This window comes from Dendrobates tinctorius, unplaced genomic scaffold (genome assembly GCF_039654945.1).
Source record: "Dendrobates tinctorius isolate UK_male_01 unplaced genomic scaffold, ASM3965494v1 ptg000129l, whole genome shotgun sequence".
NCBI classification, from domain to species: Eukaryota; Metazoa; Chordata; class Amphibia; order Anura; family Dendrobatidae; genus Dendrobates; species Dendrobates tinctorius.
The window spans coordinates 22,756,760-22,774,869 of record NW_027361797.1 but is presented as its reverse complement, the minus strand read 5'-3'; the positions used below and the strand labels follow the sequence as shown (position 1 = coordinate 22,774,869).

The window sequence follows — 18,110 nt, the reverse complement described above, 5'->3', positions numbered from 1 at the left end:
CGTCAGCCACATCAGTAACATGTGGCCGTTGGACGGGAAACCTGAGAACAGTGTCTTACCTCCCAGTACCCAAAATTTGTTTTGTGATCACTAAGCCTGGTACGACATCACATGTGCATCATGCCGCAACTATGACATCATGCCAGGTCAACTAATCAAAAGGAGAGCCGCGGACGCTGGGAGGTAGGAGGGGACTCTCTGGTCTCATCTAGCGGCCACAGATTATGGACGTGGCCAATGGACACGAGTCTTGTGAATCAATTTGCACCAAACTTAGATGCCAGCGTAATAGTTACATGGCCATGCAGCCAACACAGTTTTTCACCATCAGTAAGAAAACACACTGTCCAAAGCAGATTGTATTATAAAGTGAAGTCCCAGAAATACTGCAAAATGTTAAGGGGACCAAATTACCAATTAAAAGGAACTTCATTCAAAAATTAATAATTCCAAACAAGCAAAGGAATAAGACAATGTAAGAAGCGTTCCTCAGCCATCTGAAATTGGAGTCATTTTACGGTTCCTTTTAATGTACTATTAAAAGTCTGTTAAAAAGTGCATTCCCATCCACCGGGCAATCTTCATTTTAATAAGTAAATGCTTTGATAGATCTTCATGCCATTGCTAATTGCATGCTTGAATTAATGGGGTTTGTAAAACAAAAAAAAAAAGGAGCAAATCTAGTCCTGCCAGGTTCAGCTTAATGGAAAGAACATTTTTTACGATTATTACAACATCTAAATCTTATTGTTGGAGGAACACAAGTAGCGTTACAGTCTCTGAATAGGGAAGCATTGAAGATGACAGGAGGAGAATTACATATAAGCTATGTGATGTTCTAACTTCTAATCTGATGGGACTTTCTAGTAATAGTGGTCTCCACTGGGACAGAAAGAAATGTTCCGTTCTTCGTTCGTCTTACCACTGAGGCATTTCATTTGCTGTAAATGGCAGATGACTGGAAGGGGACATTGAGGCTCACCCAAACACGTCCCGTTTAAGACACTTAGTATGATGTATCACTGCACAGTAGAAACACTTTTTTTTTTTTAAACAAAAATCATTTATTTTTGTTCAGCCATACTCCTCATCTTTGTAGATGAACCGGTGTAAGGGCTTGTTTTCTTTTGTGGAGTAATTTGATTTTTTATTAGTACCATTTTCGGGTACATACAACTTTTTGACCACAATTTTTTTTTTTTAAGACAAAAAAAATAAAAAAGACCCTGTCTTGGGTTTTATTTTGGCACTAAAAAGGCATCACTCTGGTCCATGGATTACGGCAAGCTTGAATGCATCTGTGATGGATTGGCTGCAGCCTACAGACAAGGGTGGCTTTGAATCTGGAAAAATTAACCAGTTAATATTCTAAACCAGAAAAAGACACCCAGCTGCTGACAGCAGTCTCCAGAATATAACCAACAACCACAAGACCAGTTCTTCTGTGACGTGGACCTCACCAGTAAGTCATTCTCCAGTTATCGAAGACACACAGCTCACAAATGTGATTGTAAATCGCACAGTCTTACACAAGGCTGCAGCAAATTAGGGCTTAACAAAATAATTGTGTCTATCCTTATGTTGTACAATATTCTGGAGGCAAAATGCACACTGAACAGTATTTTTTATTTTTCTGTGGCTTTTGATCACAGATGTTGAGGTCCAGTCATCACTTTGGTCTAACAGGGGAGTCATCGGTAGGAAAAGATTGACAAGCCCAGTCATGGACCATAATCAGGATTTGTGATTAGACGTGATGGAATAATTTCCCAGGACTATGGCTCATCGGCAATGACAGTATTTTGTGGCTGCTGGATGGTAGCCCTGTAAACCGCATCTTACCTGACAGCATCCATGGCTCCTCTTTTGATTAGCCAGCCTGGCACAACGCTGTGTGTGCCACTCCAGAAAAATGATGTCACACCAGGGCCAGGCTGGTTAATAAAAACACAGAAAAACACAGTATAACAAACATAAAAATACTCTGTATACTATGCCGCTCTACTTAAAAACCTGACCATGTGTATAGTACGTGAGGAGGATTCAGAAAGATAATGTCCGATGTGGACACGCTGTGGAAGAGGTCTTATATGTGCATGGCCCACAAGGGAGTGCATGGGTATACCTTGACGTTTGGTAGAGCGGCTTAGTATACATTTTTTGCAAAAAACGTATCAACCAAGTACCCTGTTTTGTTATCTTTTTACTAGCACTTGCCGTTTACTGTTACTTTTTAACAAAAGAGTATTTTTATACATTTGTTATACTGTGTTTTTCTGTGTTTCAGTCTTTTGGTGGTGTGAACACTGTCCTACAGACTTGTTCACGGTGTGCATGGCCCATGTGTTTATATTCAATTGGTTAATCAAAACAGCAGCCGTCAGGTAAGAAGTAGGTCTCAAGGCTCACGGAATACTGACCTAGTCCATGGCCCTGGGAGGCCATTTTTTCATCAGTATTTGAGATGATTCTGTCTCTTGAGTTCTGAATAGTAAAATGTGCCTGGACAACGCAACAATACAAGAACGTACTGGGTGACAATTATAATTCTGAATAACCATTCGGTACGTATTGTGCTGATTCTCCTCCAGATTTCCTACAAAAGATGGAAGGCCATTGCTGTCTACAATGTCACTGTAGCTTCCCCTTCCTACCCTATCGTAAAAGTTTTGCACAAAATACAAATAAAGCACAAAATACATATAAAGTTTAATACTGCGAATAATTTTAGATCTTGCATCTACCCAGGTATGTTCAAGAGAGAAAACATGAGATCCAATGTGAAAAGCGTAAAAATGATAACTAAACATCGATCAATAAGTTCTCAGTATTTTGTCTCAGTGATGCCTGGGGGGTAGCACAGTGGCTCAGTGGTTAGCACTGCAGCCCTGCAGCGCTGGGGTCCTGGGTTAGAATCCCACCAAGGACAACATCTGCAAGGAGTTTGTATGTTCTCCCCGTGTTTGCGTGGGTTTCCTCCCACATTCCAAAGACATACTGATAGGGAATATAGATTGTGCGCCCCGTGTTTGCGTGGGTTTCCTCCCACATTCCAAAGACATACTGATAGGGAATATAGATTGTGCGCCCCATGGGGGACAGCAATGATAATGTGTGTAAAGCGCTGCGGAATATGTTAGCGCTATATAAAAATAAAGATTATTATTATTTTATTATTATGCCTTATAATCAGGCACTCATTCAGTCTGGGACACACCGTGATATACAGCATCAAAAAATATATTAATTTTACCTGATGGACTCTGAACAGCAGATGGGGTTGATGTTAAACTGGCTGTGGCAGAATCACAAGGACCGGTGCTTCCACTGGAGCTGCCGCTTGAGGGGGGTGATGGAGAAGATGCTGGTGACATGCTGTGCTGGTTTATGCATTGGGCTACAGCAAAACCTGTGAAATGTTTTACATGCATTACTATGCTGATAAAGACGTGTATGCATCATAAATAGTGTACTCCCCCACATGTACTGTCCCAAATAGGACCTTAAAAATGAGGATCCGATGCTGGGGTCCTATATCAAACCATACTGCAAATATTTCCAAACCACTCTTTCTATACAGGCCAGTAGTAAATAAAAGCAAAGTGAATGGAAGTGTCTATTTATGGCCATTAAGCAGCTTGAATCCTGGATTTTAACAGTTTTCATCTTGTACCAAAAGCCTCAGCAGTTTGTCCTTCTGGTTTTGTTTTTTTTCTGCCATTTTCCTCCAGCTCCGATCCCCCTTCTCCATAAACTTTTGTAGACAGAAGGAGTAATTTGATAACTCGCTGAAGACAGAAATGTAGACAGATTTGAGCAGTGATACAGAATGAATTATTCACGGGAGAAGATAACGGGAAATTGATAAACGGTGAAAGACATTTAACGCCAATAAATGGATGTCACTGATGACACTTCGTTTCCGGGTGGGGACAGAGGCTGTGGCAGTGACTGCAGCTTATCCCCCTTATGACATTTGAGTATCCTAGCATTCACTGGGGAACAAAACAGTAACAGTATAGAGAGCGAACAGTAGGACAATTTTAATTAAAGTATATTAAGAAAGCAATTAGATTATTAGATTAAATATTTAGAATATCAGGGTTAGTTTCGGACCACTCCTTTAACAGCATTCTCAGAAGAGGAAAATCCTTCTCTGATCTACTAACAGACAAAAAAATAAAATTAAACTATATGATCAAAGAAAATTCATTTTTAATGAATGCAGTATTAAAACTTTGTCTATAATTGGAAGGAGCTTCTAAAAATGTTGACCAAACAAATAATTATTCTAACCTAAGGGATCCCTAAATCAAGGTGCTATAATTTTCAGAAATTATTATAAATTTTTGCTGAAGAAATTGTGGTCTGTACCACCAGATGCTATATGGATGGAGGTATTTTACTGAAGTACTCCGCCGAGTGTTGAAAAATTGTAGAACTTTTCAATATAAAATTATTCTTCTTTTTTTGTAGAGGGAACCACCCTTTACTGTTCCTGCTTTATATTAATTCTGAACATAAAAAGCATGGTGATATTATATAGTCACATATAAATGCTGGATGGGGAATGTACACAATGGCTTCTTTCTGTATTGGCAGTTTCTAATAAAACTACCTCATAAAAATACAATTAAGAGACAGGAAGCATCTGCTGCTCATCTAAAATAAGAAATGGATATAGAAATGTTCTCCTTTTGAATTGTCAGAACATCTCAATTCATTCAGTATTGAATATGAGCCCCGCGTGCAGAAATCCCCGCACTTACTTACGCCTTGGCATGCAATGGTTGTCGGAGGAATGTTTTGCCACATTCAATGCAATTAGGCAAGAAAATTATAAAGATTTACTGCTGGCATCTCGATTTGTAATAACCAACCAATGAAAACCCAGATTTGCTTGATGGGAGACAAGTCTGGAGAGGCCGCGCAGACAGTGGTAGCATGTGTAGATCACGAAGAGTGCTCACGGTAGCACGATCAACATGCAGCCTAGTGTTCTGCTGACACTTTGAAGAAATGGCTGGACTACTGGATCCATGAGCAAATCAATGTACTGAAACCTGTCAGTGTATCCAAAACGAAAACTAGATGGGACCAGTTACCATATAGTAAACTGCCCTACACCTTAGTCTCAGGATAAGGACCAGAAGGAAATCCCTTCATGAAGGCTTCTTTATTGCAATGCCCATGCAGTTCTCAGACCGATCTCTAGTTTTCATTGCATCCAAAACAAAAGCAGGACTCATTGATGAAGAGGATAGACCTCCATTCTATCCCCATTGCTCCTGGCCAGCCTTCAGTCTCCATCTGCCTCCACGAGGCAATGTCACAAGAAGGCCTTCGTGAGGGAATGGTACCCCGGTCCTTCTCTGGGATTATCGTGTGGGGTGGCAAAATGTAAGGTAGCCAGATCTCTATAATCTTCTTTCTAGGTACACAAACAGCTCAGTTTCAGATTGATATAGTGGTGGAACCAGTGGTACTCATATCAAACCAACATAACTGAGTGAGACAAACAAGAGAAAAAAATCTGAAACTTATGATCAGGCTGCAAACTGCACATCAGGGGATCTAAATGATTGAAGGAATGAAGATTGCAGAATGAGACTTATGAAATTTTTTAACTAAAAGTACCCAGTATCTTAGAAAAAAACCTGTCACGTGAAAAACGCTATTAACCTGGAGATATGAAGTTAATCTGCAAGTATTAGCATTCTCAACTTTCCCAGCGCCGGCAGTGAGAACCCCGCTGCTGGGAGGAAATTAACTTTTTTCTCCCGGCAGCAGTCACCGCTCTGTGTATAGAGAGATAGGGCTGTAACTGCGCCCCCAGCACTGTCTGACAGCAGGCTCAGCATTAGGGTTGGCTGTCAGTCAGTGCTGAGGGTGCGGTTACATCCATTGCTCTCTAAACTCTGAGTGGTGACTGAAACTGGTGCCACCCCTATGACTGAACACTGTACATTGCCAGGAGGGATAAAGTTCAGCTCTAAGTGCGTGCGTCGGGGGTGGGCCTTCTTAAGCCAACAATGAACATGGCCACTTCATTCTATCAACTGTGGGTCTCTCAGTGTTTACCTTCACCAGCAAGTAATAGCATACCCTTGTCTTCTCTGTCACTTGGCTAGGTGGGAAAAACCTGTTTAATAAAGCCCCATCCACTGCTTGCATTCCTTCTCACTGCAGCAGTTTTAGATAATCCATGTAAGAATTTTTTTCATGACTTTTGGTTAAAAAAAAAAAAAAAAAAAAAAAAAAAAAAAAAAAATTAGAAAGGCAGCTCTTTTCAACTGTAGCACAATTCATGGCACTGTTTCTTGAAATAAGAGGGGTAAGATGACAATCTTTAGATAAAGTGATTTGAAGATTGATTATTTAGCACATTATCATATGACAGCAAGCTGTCTGACAGTACAGTGATCATTTAAAGGGTTGGCCTCATGTCATCTGTTCAACAGTGCATTGCTCCTCATCCAGCCGACTTCCTGATTGCTGTGTGGGCTGGTAATTTGACAGTTCAGACCTGCAGCATCATTGCACTGCTGGCCCGAGCTGTGCGCTCCCAATGCGGCCATATTAGGCACCATTGGAACCACAGCGGCTCAGATGCTGGCCGGGAGCCAACAGCTCACTGTGATCCTGGCCATTTTCAGTGCAGTGCTTACAAGCTGTATTGAAAAGAACTTGTAAAGCACTGAACGTATGGCCATCACTTCTAGACCACAGTGGCAGCTGGTCCCCTGGGTAACAAAACGGCAAGAAATCAACAAAAAAATTAAAGCAATTCAGTAAAAAAAAAAAAAATTACGTAATTATCACAGGAACCAAGGGAAATTTTTTTATAAATAGTAAGTTTACAAAAGTTTTGTCATTACGAATATTTTTAAACAATACCTATCATGAAAATGAGAGTAACCCTTTAAAGGTAAGCCCCAGTGAATGAACTGGCAAACTAAAAACCTGACTGATAACAAATAATCATTTAACAGATTTTACGATAGCCAAATGGGAGATATGAAGCAGCAAGAACCTTCCTGACATGCCAACATCTATCATTAGAATGTCCCTTTTAAGCTGCAGTTTTTAATTTGAAACCTAACGAGTTAATTTTACACACTAGTACATGTAAACCAATGGAAAACTGGAGTCTTGGGTACCAAATAAATGAGAGGGAAATTTATAGATGGAAAGATCAGAATAAAAAAAGTCCTTTTTTCACAGGTGGAGAAAATCAGTACTGAGGACATTTGCTGCACAATTTATGATGTCAATTTGCATTCACTTTCGCCCTGAATGAACTGTAAATCAAGACTGATGGCATTGTATAATGACGGAAAGGCCATTCTGTGACGTTAAATCTGGGTCAAAGAGACACAGTCTGATTATTTATTATTCTGCTGAACTGAGCAGCTAAATCATGATCATAGGTGTTGTGCTTTCTTCTGGATCAACACTTTAGAATTATAAGAGTTAATGGTCCTGAGTATTTTTAACATTATCAATCACGTGCCTATAAATAAGGAAAGTAGGATAAGTTCTCTTATACTTGTTACAGAATTGCAGAACATGGGGTTCTATGTGCAACTGAAAGGATAGAGAACAGTAAGATAATTTAACCAACATTAATGTTGTGGGGTTTTCAGCCCTCTGGTAGTCGCTTGGACATGTACTGGCACTAGGATTTAAGATCCAAACAAAATAAAGTTTAGTGTTCTTCATAAACTTTATAAAATCAAAGATAAAAAGCTTTCTTCAGCACAAATGAATCAAAAAGAACCTTGTTGGGTAAGGCAAAAATAAATCAAACGGTCTCACCAACTTGGGGTCACAAGAACCTTTCAGATTAAAGCATAGCTGATCCATCATGAATGGTCTATCTCCAGCATCAGTAAGACAACTCTCTGAGCTGGTCAACTTGCCTTTTATTTGGCCTGTAAGATCCAGACTGGAGCGACCTTTCCCACCCAAGCTCTTTTGGTCACTCCTAATTCCCGGACCCAGAATCCAATAAAAAACCTACTCAGTAAACTAGTATTACTGGTACAGAATTCATGCTATTTACATCACCAAGGCCAACCACCTCGGTGACACATACATCCTGTCAATAACAATGATAATAATATAGCTCTCAATTTATAAGACAAATGTCTGAAGTTTGTTTTCAGGTCTAATGGTTGTATATGCTATTCTGATTAGCGTCCCCTGCAGACCACGCACTTTGTACAAGAGTTCAGAACTTGTTTTCTCGGTTTAATATTTTGCCAAAAGCAGAAACCCATCGGAATGAATGGAAACACTAATTGATTATTTGTTTTTGGCACAAAAATCCAGATGTGAACTGTATTTTCCAAAGTAAAACATCTGTCCTGGGTTTTGTTACAACACAGATTGGAAAATTTGATAACACTTGCTTAGGATTCATAACTAATTTCTCGTTAAAAGCCAGAGAAACTGTTTTATATACATTAATGATTGGGATTCTCAAGGCCAGACCAGTTGGGAAAAATTACTATTTTGGTAAAGTGCATTAGCGGCAGAACACTGAAGACTATACCTTCAAAAGGGCAAGTTACTGCACAGAAGCGAGGAGACACTGATTCCCTGAGTGGCGCCTAAATGTCAACAGCGAAATCAACTAAAAACCAATGGACAGAGGGAGGTGCAACAATGTTAATAATAAAGGAAGCATCCACTGCATTTAGTAACTGATTTATCAAGATTCAGACAAAATGAAATCATAAAGATACCTATGCATTCAGCTTTCGACGTGCGACATACACATATGAGTTAAGGAAAAAACACAAAAACTGAGCTTGGTTTAAGTTATGCAGCACATAAACGCCATGTTTACTTTGGCCATGAAGCATAACAAACCTACAAGAAGCAAAATAAGCATAAACCCTGCTGTAACCTTGCTGCATGTATATCAACTTAAACCAAGCTCAATTTTTGCGCTTTTTTTTCGTATTTTTGCATTCTATGCAAGCCGGGGTGTGGCCTCCCTCCCTTGAGCTGGAAATTACATTTGAAAGCTTCCCTAGGCTGGTTCCACAGGTCGGACCCGTTCCTTTTGTCTGCCCTTATTCACACACTGAGGTCAACTCTGACACATGGTAAGGTTTTTAATATTAGACAGCGCATGACCGTCCCAATCATGGTCACCTTGTTGATGGTGGGATGGCTTTTATGCTATTTTTGATCAAAAACAGTATTACTAAGAACCCTTTGTTATTAAGATGCACGTTTGCTTTTTACTTACTATATATACTCGTGTATAAGTCGAGATTTTCAGCACATTTTTTGTGCTGAAAATGCCCCCAACAGCTTATACCCAAGTCATTGTGCAGAAAGCAGACGGGTGAGGGGGAGCCGCAGGAGCTGGCGGCTGTGACATCATACTCACCCTCCTCGTGCCATCGCTGAACGTCCCTGCAGCTCAGTTGTCCCGGCAGGGCAGCTCTTCCTGTGTTGAGCGTTCACGTGGTATCACTCAATAAGGTAATAAATATGCACAAGTCTCCACTCCCATAGGCGTGCAGCGCATATTCATTACCTTAATGAATGGTACCACGTGACTGCCCAGCACAGGAGAGCTGCAGGATGGTGGGACAACTGAGACGCAAGGACGTGCAGCGATGGCGCGAGGAGGGTGAGTATGACAGGGGAATACGGGGGAGCACAGCCAAACATAGAAGGATGGGACTGGGGGGAGCCGAGCAATGTATAGAAGGATGGGATGGGGGGAGCCGAGCCATACATAGAAGGATAGGACAGGGAGAGCCACACAGAGCAGGACAGGGATGAGGGGACAATGCATACCTGGCTTATACTCGAGTCAATAAGCTTACCCAGTTTTCCGTGGCAAAAATTAGGTGCCTCAGCTTATACTCGGGTCGGCTTATGCTCAAGTATATACGGTATTTAGTTACAGCAGGATTTATGCTTAGTTTGCTTCTTGTAGGTTTTTCATATAAGTTAAGAGTCAAACTTAGTGAGAGTTTCCCTTCAATATAGTGTATCCATGAAAAATACTATAATACAGAGTTTTCAATGAACAAGTTAAAGTTTTGCATCTAGCTTAGCAAAATATTGTGTGTAAGGGGTTAGATAATGTCGATTCTGTACACGCAAGCCCATCAACACTACTATTGCCCATAAGGCTGTATCTGGCATTTCCATTGCTGTAGTTACTGCTTCTGTAAAACATAACACATTTGCTTTGCATTTAGTCTAAAATTAAGAAAAAAAATCTTCATGGTCTGATCTGAACTCACTGACAACACATGGAGTCTTGTAAGAATATGACATTTATACTGTAAAGTACAAAAGTCTTCCAACATTACCCAACCACATGATTAGTAGCAAATTAGCATGGAGAACACTTGGGGTGAAGGTGGGGAGGAGAATGTTCTGAGATGTCTATTTGGAAATGAAAGGAACATGGCCAAAATAATTATGGAGTCAGAACGCTAGCTGTGACTATATTCAGCCAAGATTCACAGCTGCCTGCGGCCGAGAGAACACAACACTTTTAATGCCATAAAATACAATGACTGCATGTGGATCAGATTTAGTGTAAATTGCAATTAGAATTGGAAAGTTGAGCTTTGTGAGCAATTTCCAATGAGCCATGGTCTTCACTGCTAGTCTAGTACTTCGAAGTATTTAAAAAATTGACAACCTGGTAGGGTTTTGTTATGGAACGGTGCTCAGAGTTTATGGAGAATGGGTGTAATCGAGGAAACACATCCAGTTACGGGATCCTGTGGATGCAAACAATTCATAGACAAAAAGGGGTCAATGCCGGATACCAAAAATGGTTCTGACGAACAGACTTTGCACAGTCAAGGAAATGGCAGCTGAATATAAAGCTTGGCTCCAACGGACATGTCCACGTGAACAACTGGTTCTTGCTTAACATGGGTGGATTATAACAGCACTTGACCAGTTTGAGGCTATTTTGGTTAAATAAAAAAAATGAGGCAAAACTCTAGTGGGTAAAAGAGAAAAATAGGATCTCTGAGCAGAGCAAAAACATTGCCTCATCTTATGAATCCAGATTTCTGTTCCATCATTCAGATGTGAGGGTCAGAATTTGGCGTTTCCTTCCTGACAGATGCCAACATTTCTTGGGTGTTGGAGTAATGGTGTGGAGAATGTTTTCTTGGCACACCTTGAGTCCTCTGATGCTTGTCAATGGATGTATGTACAGTAGGGCTTAGCGAAGCATTGTGAATGACCAAGTTCATCCATTCATGTCCGCTGTTTACATTATGGCAGAAGGACAATGGCAACACACCCCATGAAAGTCAAGGACTGGGACCAGGAACACAAAGTAAATTCCCCCTCATTCCGAACTAACTTATATGTTACAAACTATCAATTCATCAAGTTCTAATACTATTTAATATATATTGTTAAAGGGAATCTAATCTGTCAACACGATTCTGCCAGGTAATCCAAGAGCAGCATAATGCAAGGAGAGATAGTAATTTCACTAACTGGGCTGCTTGCTGTAGTTTTGATAATCTCCTGTTCATAAAACAGTAATTTTATCAATAGAGGACCAGTAAACCTGCTGCCACGTAATCCTCCATAGTTATTAGCTAAGTATAACCCAGCACCTCTTAACTGATTGGCAGCTTTCTGCCTATGCAGTGTACACAGAAAGCCGCCAATCAGTGGTGTGGGCGGGGTTATACGGAGCTCAGCATTCAGAGAACTGGTTAATGTGCAGCAGGTAAAACAAGGATTTTATAAAAATTACAGGCAGCAACCCAGTAAGTGATATATCACTGGGATCAAGGTCTCTGCCCCTACTGATCTCAGATGAGGTAGCAAAAATCTGGTGACAGATTCTATTTAAACCCTCGTTCATGCAAGCTGCTACCGTAGAGCTGCTACATAGGTAGGATGTCATGTTTGTCTTTGCAAGTTGCTGCACAGAAGGACCCAATGAGTAAAGCTGGATCCTCTCGGACAGTCCCTGCACCCCCACAGTGTGAAGGAGCAGAATGTACGGTATATTAGTGCCCCATGTGCTGCAATTTGTGACATATCTTTATAGGAGTATGAAACTCTTTAAAACTTTAAAAGTCATGTTCCACAGTTTGAATCTACCTGAAATAACAAATCTTTATAAATGGTGACGCCATAAAAATAAAATTATAATAGTGGTAGTGGAAGTGATCTAATATCTGGATAATGTTGTTCTCCAGCTGCCATGAAAGCGAAGAGCCAGAAAACACTATAAACTTTCATTTAATTGCTATTCAAAATCCTCTTTTGCCAGTGCACACAGGGTTTCTGCGTCATGGCCTGCTCACTGTACCCGTCACCCACACTTCTCACACTAATGATCTAGTCTTTCCACACTTGTTTCTTAAAGGGGCATACCTGTAATTCAAAGTTATTCCCTGTGTGTAGATTGGGGCTCTGGATCCAGAGAATGTTTTTTTTGAATAGAGCAGAAGGTCGCATAGTCAACGGATTTTCTATAGCTCCATAGTCCACTACCACCATTGTTGACAAAATTTTACAATTTTGCAGAGAAAACCCACAGTGTATAATTAGTGCTGCGGATTTGATCAACTTACAGCGCATATATTTACTGCAGATTTTGCTCTTTGCGTGGAGTCTTTTTGCAGAGTTTTCGTCGCAGAAAGTGGCTACGTGCACATGGAATCTTTTTTCTGAGTTTAGTTTTAGAGGAAACTAAGCAGAACTTCCAATTTTTTTTGTGGTTTGCCATTTTTGAGAAGGATTTGGTGAATTTTCGCTCCAAAAACTCCTAAAATAAACCCTCTGAACTCTGAAGATCTGACACTTTGATACAAGATAAAGTAGACAGCGTACAGAGTGTCTAACAGTGTAAATTTGGTGTGCCCTCTAAATCACTCAACATACAGCCATTAGGCTGAGTTCACACGTGGCTTTTTTTCGCATTTCCGCGGTGGTTTTAACCGTGCGATTTTGCCGCGAAAACGCCAAAAATAAGCATCCCATGCATTCCTATGGGATTCCGCAATGCTGTGTTAATGCTGCGGTTTTTACCGCGGCGGAATCGCTTCGCGGTAAAAAACGCAGCATGCTCATTAATTTTGCGGAATCGCGGCGATCCCACACCCATAGGAATGCATTGTTCCGCTTACTTCCCGCATGTGGCTGTGCACACCATGCGAAAAGTAAGCAGAACAATTGTGGATGGTACCCACGGTCCGGAGGAGAGGAGACTGTCCTCCGGGCTGTGGGTACCATATCCCTGTAAAAAATAGAATTTAAAATAAAAAATATTGTTATTCTAACCTTCCGACGTCCCGCGCAGCCTTCCCGCCTCTTTCCATGCTCCCGTACCCAGTAATCCTTTGCGAAAATGCCCGCGATGGCGTCCGTTCTCGCGAAGTCTCGGTCATTCGCGCGACGTCATCGCGATTTACCGCGAGACGTCGCGATACCGCAAGAAGTCATGTCATCGCGGGCATTTTCGCAAAGGATTACTGGGAACGGGAGCGTGGAGATGAGGATGCCCCACAAATGCTCACTAGGGTTTATGTCTGGAGACATGTTTGGCCAGTCCAACACCTCTACCCCAAGTTTCTTTAGTGGTCATCTTGGAGATGTATTTGGGGTCATTGTCATGTTGGAATAGACCACATCATGGTTCCAGCAATCCATGGCCTTAGTCTGCTTGTCTATAGCAAACTAGACTTTTTTCTCCACCATCTTTAGTAGAGGCTTCCTTCTGGGATAACAGCCATGTAGACCCTTTCGATTTAGTGTGATGCCCACCCCTTTAACAATTGCAGCAATGCTGGCACGACTCATACATGTATTTTGAAAAGACAATCTATGGCTGTGATAGATTAGTGCACGTGCCCAGCGTCCTAACTTTTTTGGTCCACCATGGTGAGGTCAGTTCTGAACGGAACCTGTCTTGTTAAACCGCTGTATGGTCCTGGCCTCTGTGCTGCAGCTCAGCATCAGGGTGTTGGCAATCTTCTTATAGCCTAGGCCATCTTTATGTAGTGCAACAATTCTTTTATATAGATCCTGAGACAGTTCTTCGCCTGAGGAGCCATGTTGAACTTGTAGTGACCAGTATGAGAGTGTGCTAGACCGATAACACCAAATTTAATACAACTGCTCCCAATTCACACCTGAGACCTTGTAACATTAATGATTACATGACATCGGAAAGGAAAAATGGCTAGTTAGGCACAATTTGGCAATATTGGCATATGGGTGTACTCACTTTTGTTGCCAGCAACTTAGACATTAACCCCTTAATGACCAGGGGTATTTCAGTTTTTGAATTTCCGTTTTTTGCTCCCCTTCCACCCAGAGCCATAACTTGTTTTTTGTTTTTTTTTTACCATGTTCACTAAATGCACTGACCTGCCATCATGATTCTCCAGGTCATTACAAGTTTGCAAACATCAGACATGTCTAGGTTCTTTTATATTTAACTAGTGAAAAAAAATCCAAAATTTGTTTAAAAAAATAAAAATGGCGCCATTTTCCAAAACCTGTAGCGTCCCCATTTTTTGCGATCTGGGGCTGGGTGAGGGTGTATTTTTTGTGCACCGAGCTGACGTTTTTATTGATACCATTGTGGTGTAGATATGATCTTTTGATCGCCCGTTATTGCAATGTAGCAGCGAACACGAAAACATAATTCTGGTGTTTTGAATTGTTTTCTCGTTATGCCATTTAGCGATCAGGTTAATTTTGTTTTTATATTGATAGATCGGGCGATTCTGAACACGGCGTTACCAAATATGTGTATATTTTTTTTTTTTTTTTATTTTGAATGGGGTGAAAGGGGGGTAATTTGAACTTTTATATATTTTTTAAAAAACTTTTTTTTTTTTTTTTTTTTTTTACTTTTTGCATGCCTGCATAGTCTTCATGGGAGACTAGAAGCTGTAATACTTTGATTACATCTGCTACACACATGCGTTGATCAGATCACCTGCGTGTAGCAGAAAAGCTCACTTGCTATGAGCACCGACCACAGGGTGGCAGTCATAGCAATCTGGGAAGGACAACCATAGAGGTCTGCTGAAGACCTCTGTTTGTCATGCCGACCCGCAATCATGTGATGAGTTCACCGATGGGCGGGATTAGCAACACGCTTCCTGTAAGCGCGCGTTAAATGCCGCTGTCAGAGGTTGACAGCGGCATTTAACTAGTTAACAGCTGCTGGTACATCGCGATTCCACCTGCGACTGTTGTGGGCACATGTCAGCTATATAGATTAGCTGTGATGTGTCTGTGATGTGGAAAATGGAGGTGGATCTTACAATCCGAACTGTAGCTGCGGTGGAGCAGGGTTCCAGGGTCGCTGCTGCTGGTGGCAAGAGTTGGGCGATGGCTGCGAGGCCCAAGCTGGTATGACGAGGTGTGCGGCAGTGCAGGGTCTCCGCTGACATTTTGTGACAACCTGGAGCTCCGCACTTTCGATACTTTTCTATTCAGTGGACTCCGGGAAAATGGCAGTCGGAAGTGGCACATGCCCAAATTGAGATCTCAGCTCATGAGATCTCAATTGCGCATGCGCCACCTCAGCGGCCATTTTCCTGAAGTCCATTGCATTAGAAAGCATCGAAGGTGTGGGGCTCCGGGCTGTCACAAAATGTCAGCGGAGCCCCAGCACCACTGAACACCATGTCATACCAGTCTGGGGCCCACAGCCATCGCTGAACTCCTGCTGCCACTGAACACCCCATCCTACCAGCATGCAGCATCTCTTGCTTCTGCCAGCAGTGACCCAGCCACCTGGGACCCTGCTCCATCAGTGCTGCCCCCCAGGTAAGCTATCACAAAAGAGCATTATAACACGGAGCATTTTTTAAAAAAAACAATTTTTTCCTATTTTCCTCCCCAAAATTTTGGTTGTGTCTTATAATTTGCAAAATACGGTACATACATATACACACACACACACACAACGATGACCAAAAGTGTTGGCATCCTTGAAATTGTGCCAGAAACTGAAGTATTTCTCCCAGAAAATTACTGCAATTACACATTTTGTTATACACGTTTATTTCCTTTGAGTGTGTGTTTTACTGAAAACGGAATGAGGTCTATAAAGGTAAGAACTCAGTACCTACAGCCAAATATGGTGGAGGTTCAAAGATGTTTTGGGGTCGTTTTGCTGCCTCTGGCACAGGGTGCATTCACTGTGTGCAAGACATCGTGGAATCTGAAGATTGACAAAGGATTTTGGGTCGCAATGTAGTGCCCAGTGTCAGAAAGCTGGGTTTGCGTCCTACGTCATGGGTCTTTGAGCAAGACAATGACCCCAAACATATTTCAAGAAGCACTCAGAAACGGATTGAAACAAAGTGCAGAAGAGTTCTGAAATGGCCAGCAATGAGTCTGGATCTAAATCCCATTGAACCCATGTGCAGAGATCTTAAAACTGCTGTTATGAGAAGGCACCATTCAAATATGAGAGACCTGGAGCAGTTTGCAAAAGAAGAGAGGTCCAAAATTCCAGTTGAATGTAAGAAGCTTGTTGATGGTTATAGGAAGTGACCGATTGCAGTTATTTATTCCAACAGGTGTGCAGCCAAATATTAAGTTGAGGGTGTAAACAATGTTGTCCGTCCCATTTGGGGGATTTTGTGTCAGCCTGTCCCATTTTGCATTTTTTCCTCACTTTTGTTTTTGTGTTGTTCCAGTACACACAATGAAAAGAAACCTATCTATAACAAAAATGTGTAATTGCAATAATTTTCTGGGAGAAATACTTAATTTTCAAGGGTGCTAATACTTTTGACCATGACTGTACAAGTGTACATACATATACTGTAGATATAAACACAGATATTACTGCAAAACAAAGAATGGCTGTGGCTGGTTTGGTACTTGCATAACCTGCGGTTAGTGAAGCATAGAGTGGGAATAAGCTTTCGATTCTGCAGAACAGGCACAATTCAGGGGCATGAACTGTATAATTAGGACTTGGCATGCAATGTTTTAGTGGTAAGACAATAAGGGTTAGGGTGAATTCACATGACCATATTTTACAAAAAGATTTTAAATCCTCATTCAGAAGGACAGTTTTTCATCAGTGCGCTGGATCTGATTTTCAGCCATGTATCCACTGTTAGTATCAGTGTGGCATTTATTCATGTTTTACTATACTTTGAAATTCCTTAACCAAGAAGGAAAAGTTGTGCAATTCTGGAAATCACAGGATGGATAGACATGTTAATGATATGCAAATGATGAAAAAATACAAACAACATTTTCAAAACATCTTAGTTCATTCAGGACGGAGTACGAATGTCACCTTCAGAAATATATGCAATTATATTACAATGTCCTGGCTGCTATTAAACGAGGTTATTATTGGTTATCTGAGAAATGCGCTGCCACGGTGAACGCACTTGGGCAAATCATCAAGATCCTCTGCTGGCAGCTCCATTTGAAATTGCAACCAATGACGTACCAGATGCTCTCTAAGAGAGACAAGTCCGGAGATGCTGCAGGCCATGACAGCAGGTTTAGTCCATGCAGGCTGCTCAAAGTAGCACCAGCAATATGCGGCCTGGCGTGGTCAGCGTGGCAGAACATTCCTCAGATAACCTTTAATAACCTCATTTGTAGAATGACAAGGTGTGTAGGTGCAGGGATTGATGTGGGTGGCCATTTTTTCATTATTTGCATATCAGTAACATGTCTATCCATCCTGTGATTTCCAGAATTCTACAACTTTTCCATCATGGCATTGCTCTTTTAATGTTGAGGAATATATAAAAACACTTATAAGTTTGATATCCCCATACTCATAATGACCTCAAGAATCACATTGCCAGGTCATTTGTTATTGTATAATGAATATGGTGAAAGTAAAAATCCCCCTCCCACCCCAAAAAATGATGGAATTAAGGGTTTTTTTTTCTCTTCACCATTTCACCTCACTTGTATTTTTTTCCTCTGTTGTACATAATACACGTAGTGCATTTTCAGGATATTACATGGCGTCAATCAAAATTGGGAAACTATATATGAAGAGTAAGGGCATTTTTCCTGATCGAGGCGGACAGCATGAGATCATATGGCCTTACGGTAGAGATACAGATGACGTCAGGTCT

At 41.2% G+C, this 18,110-nt stretch overlaps 1 protein-coding gene across 3 annotated transcripts in view; it reads right to left on the bottom strand.

Moving 5' to 3' along the window:
- The window catches only part of CLEC16A (C-type lectin domain containing 16A), a 411,773-nt gene that overhangs the window by 46,390 nt on the left and 347,273 nt on the right, over positions 1-18,110 (bottom strand). For all 3 annotated transcript variants that reach the window (XM_073542856.1, XM_073542853.1, XM_073542854.1), the window contains exon 22: positions 3,254-3,409. In XM_073542856.1, coding sequence (XP_073398957.1) covers positions 3,254-3,409 — 156 coding nt within the window. The remainder of the gene's footprint in view (positions 1-3,253; positions 3,410-18,110) is intronic.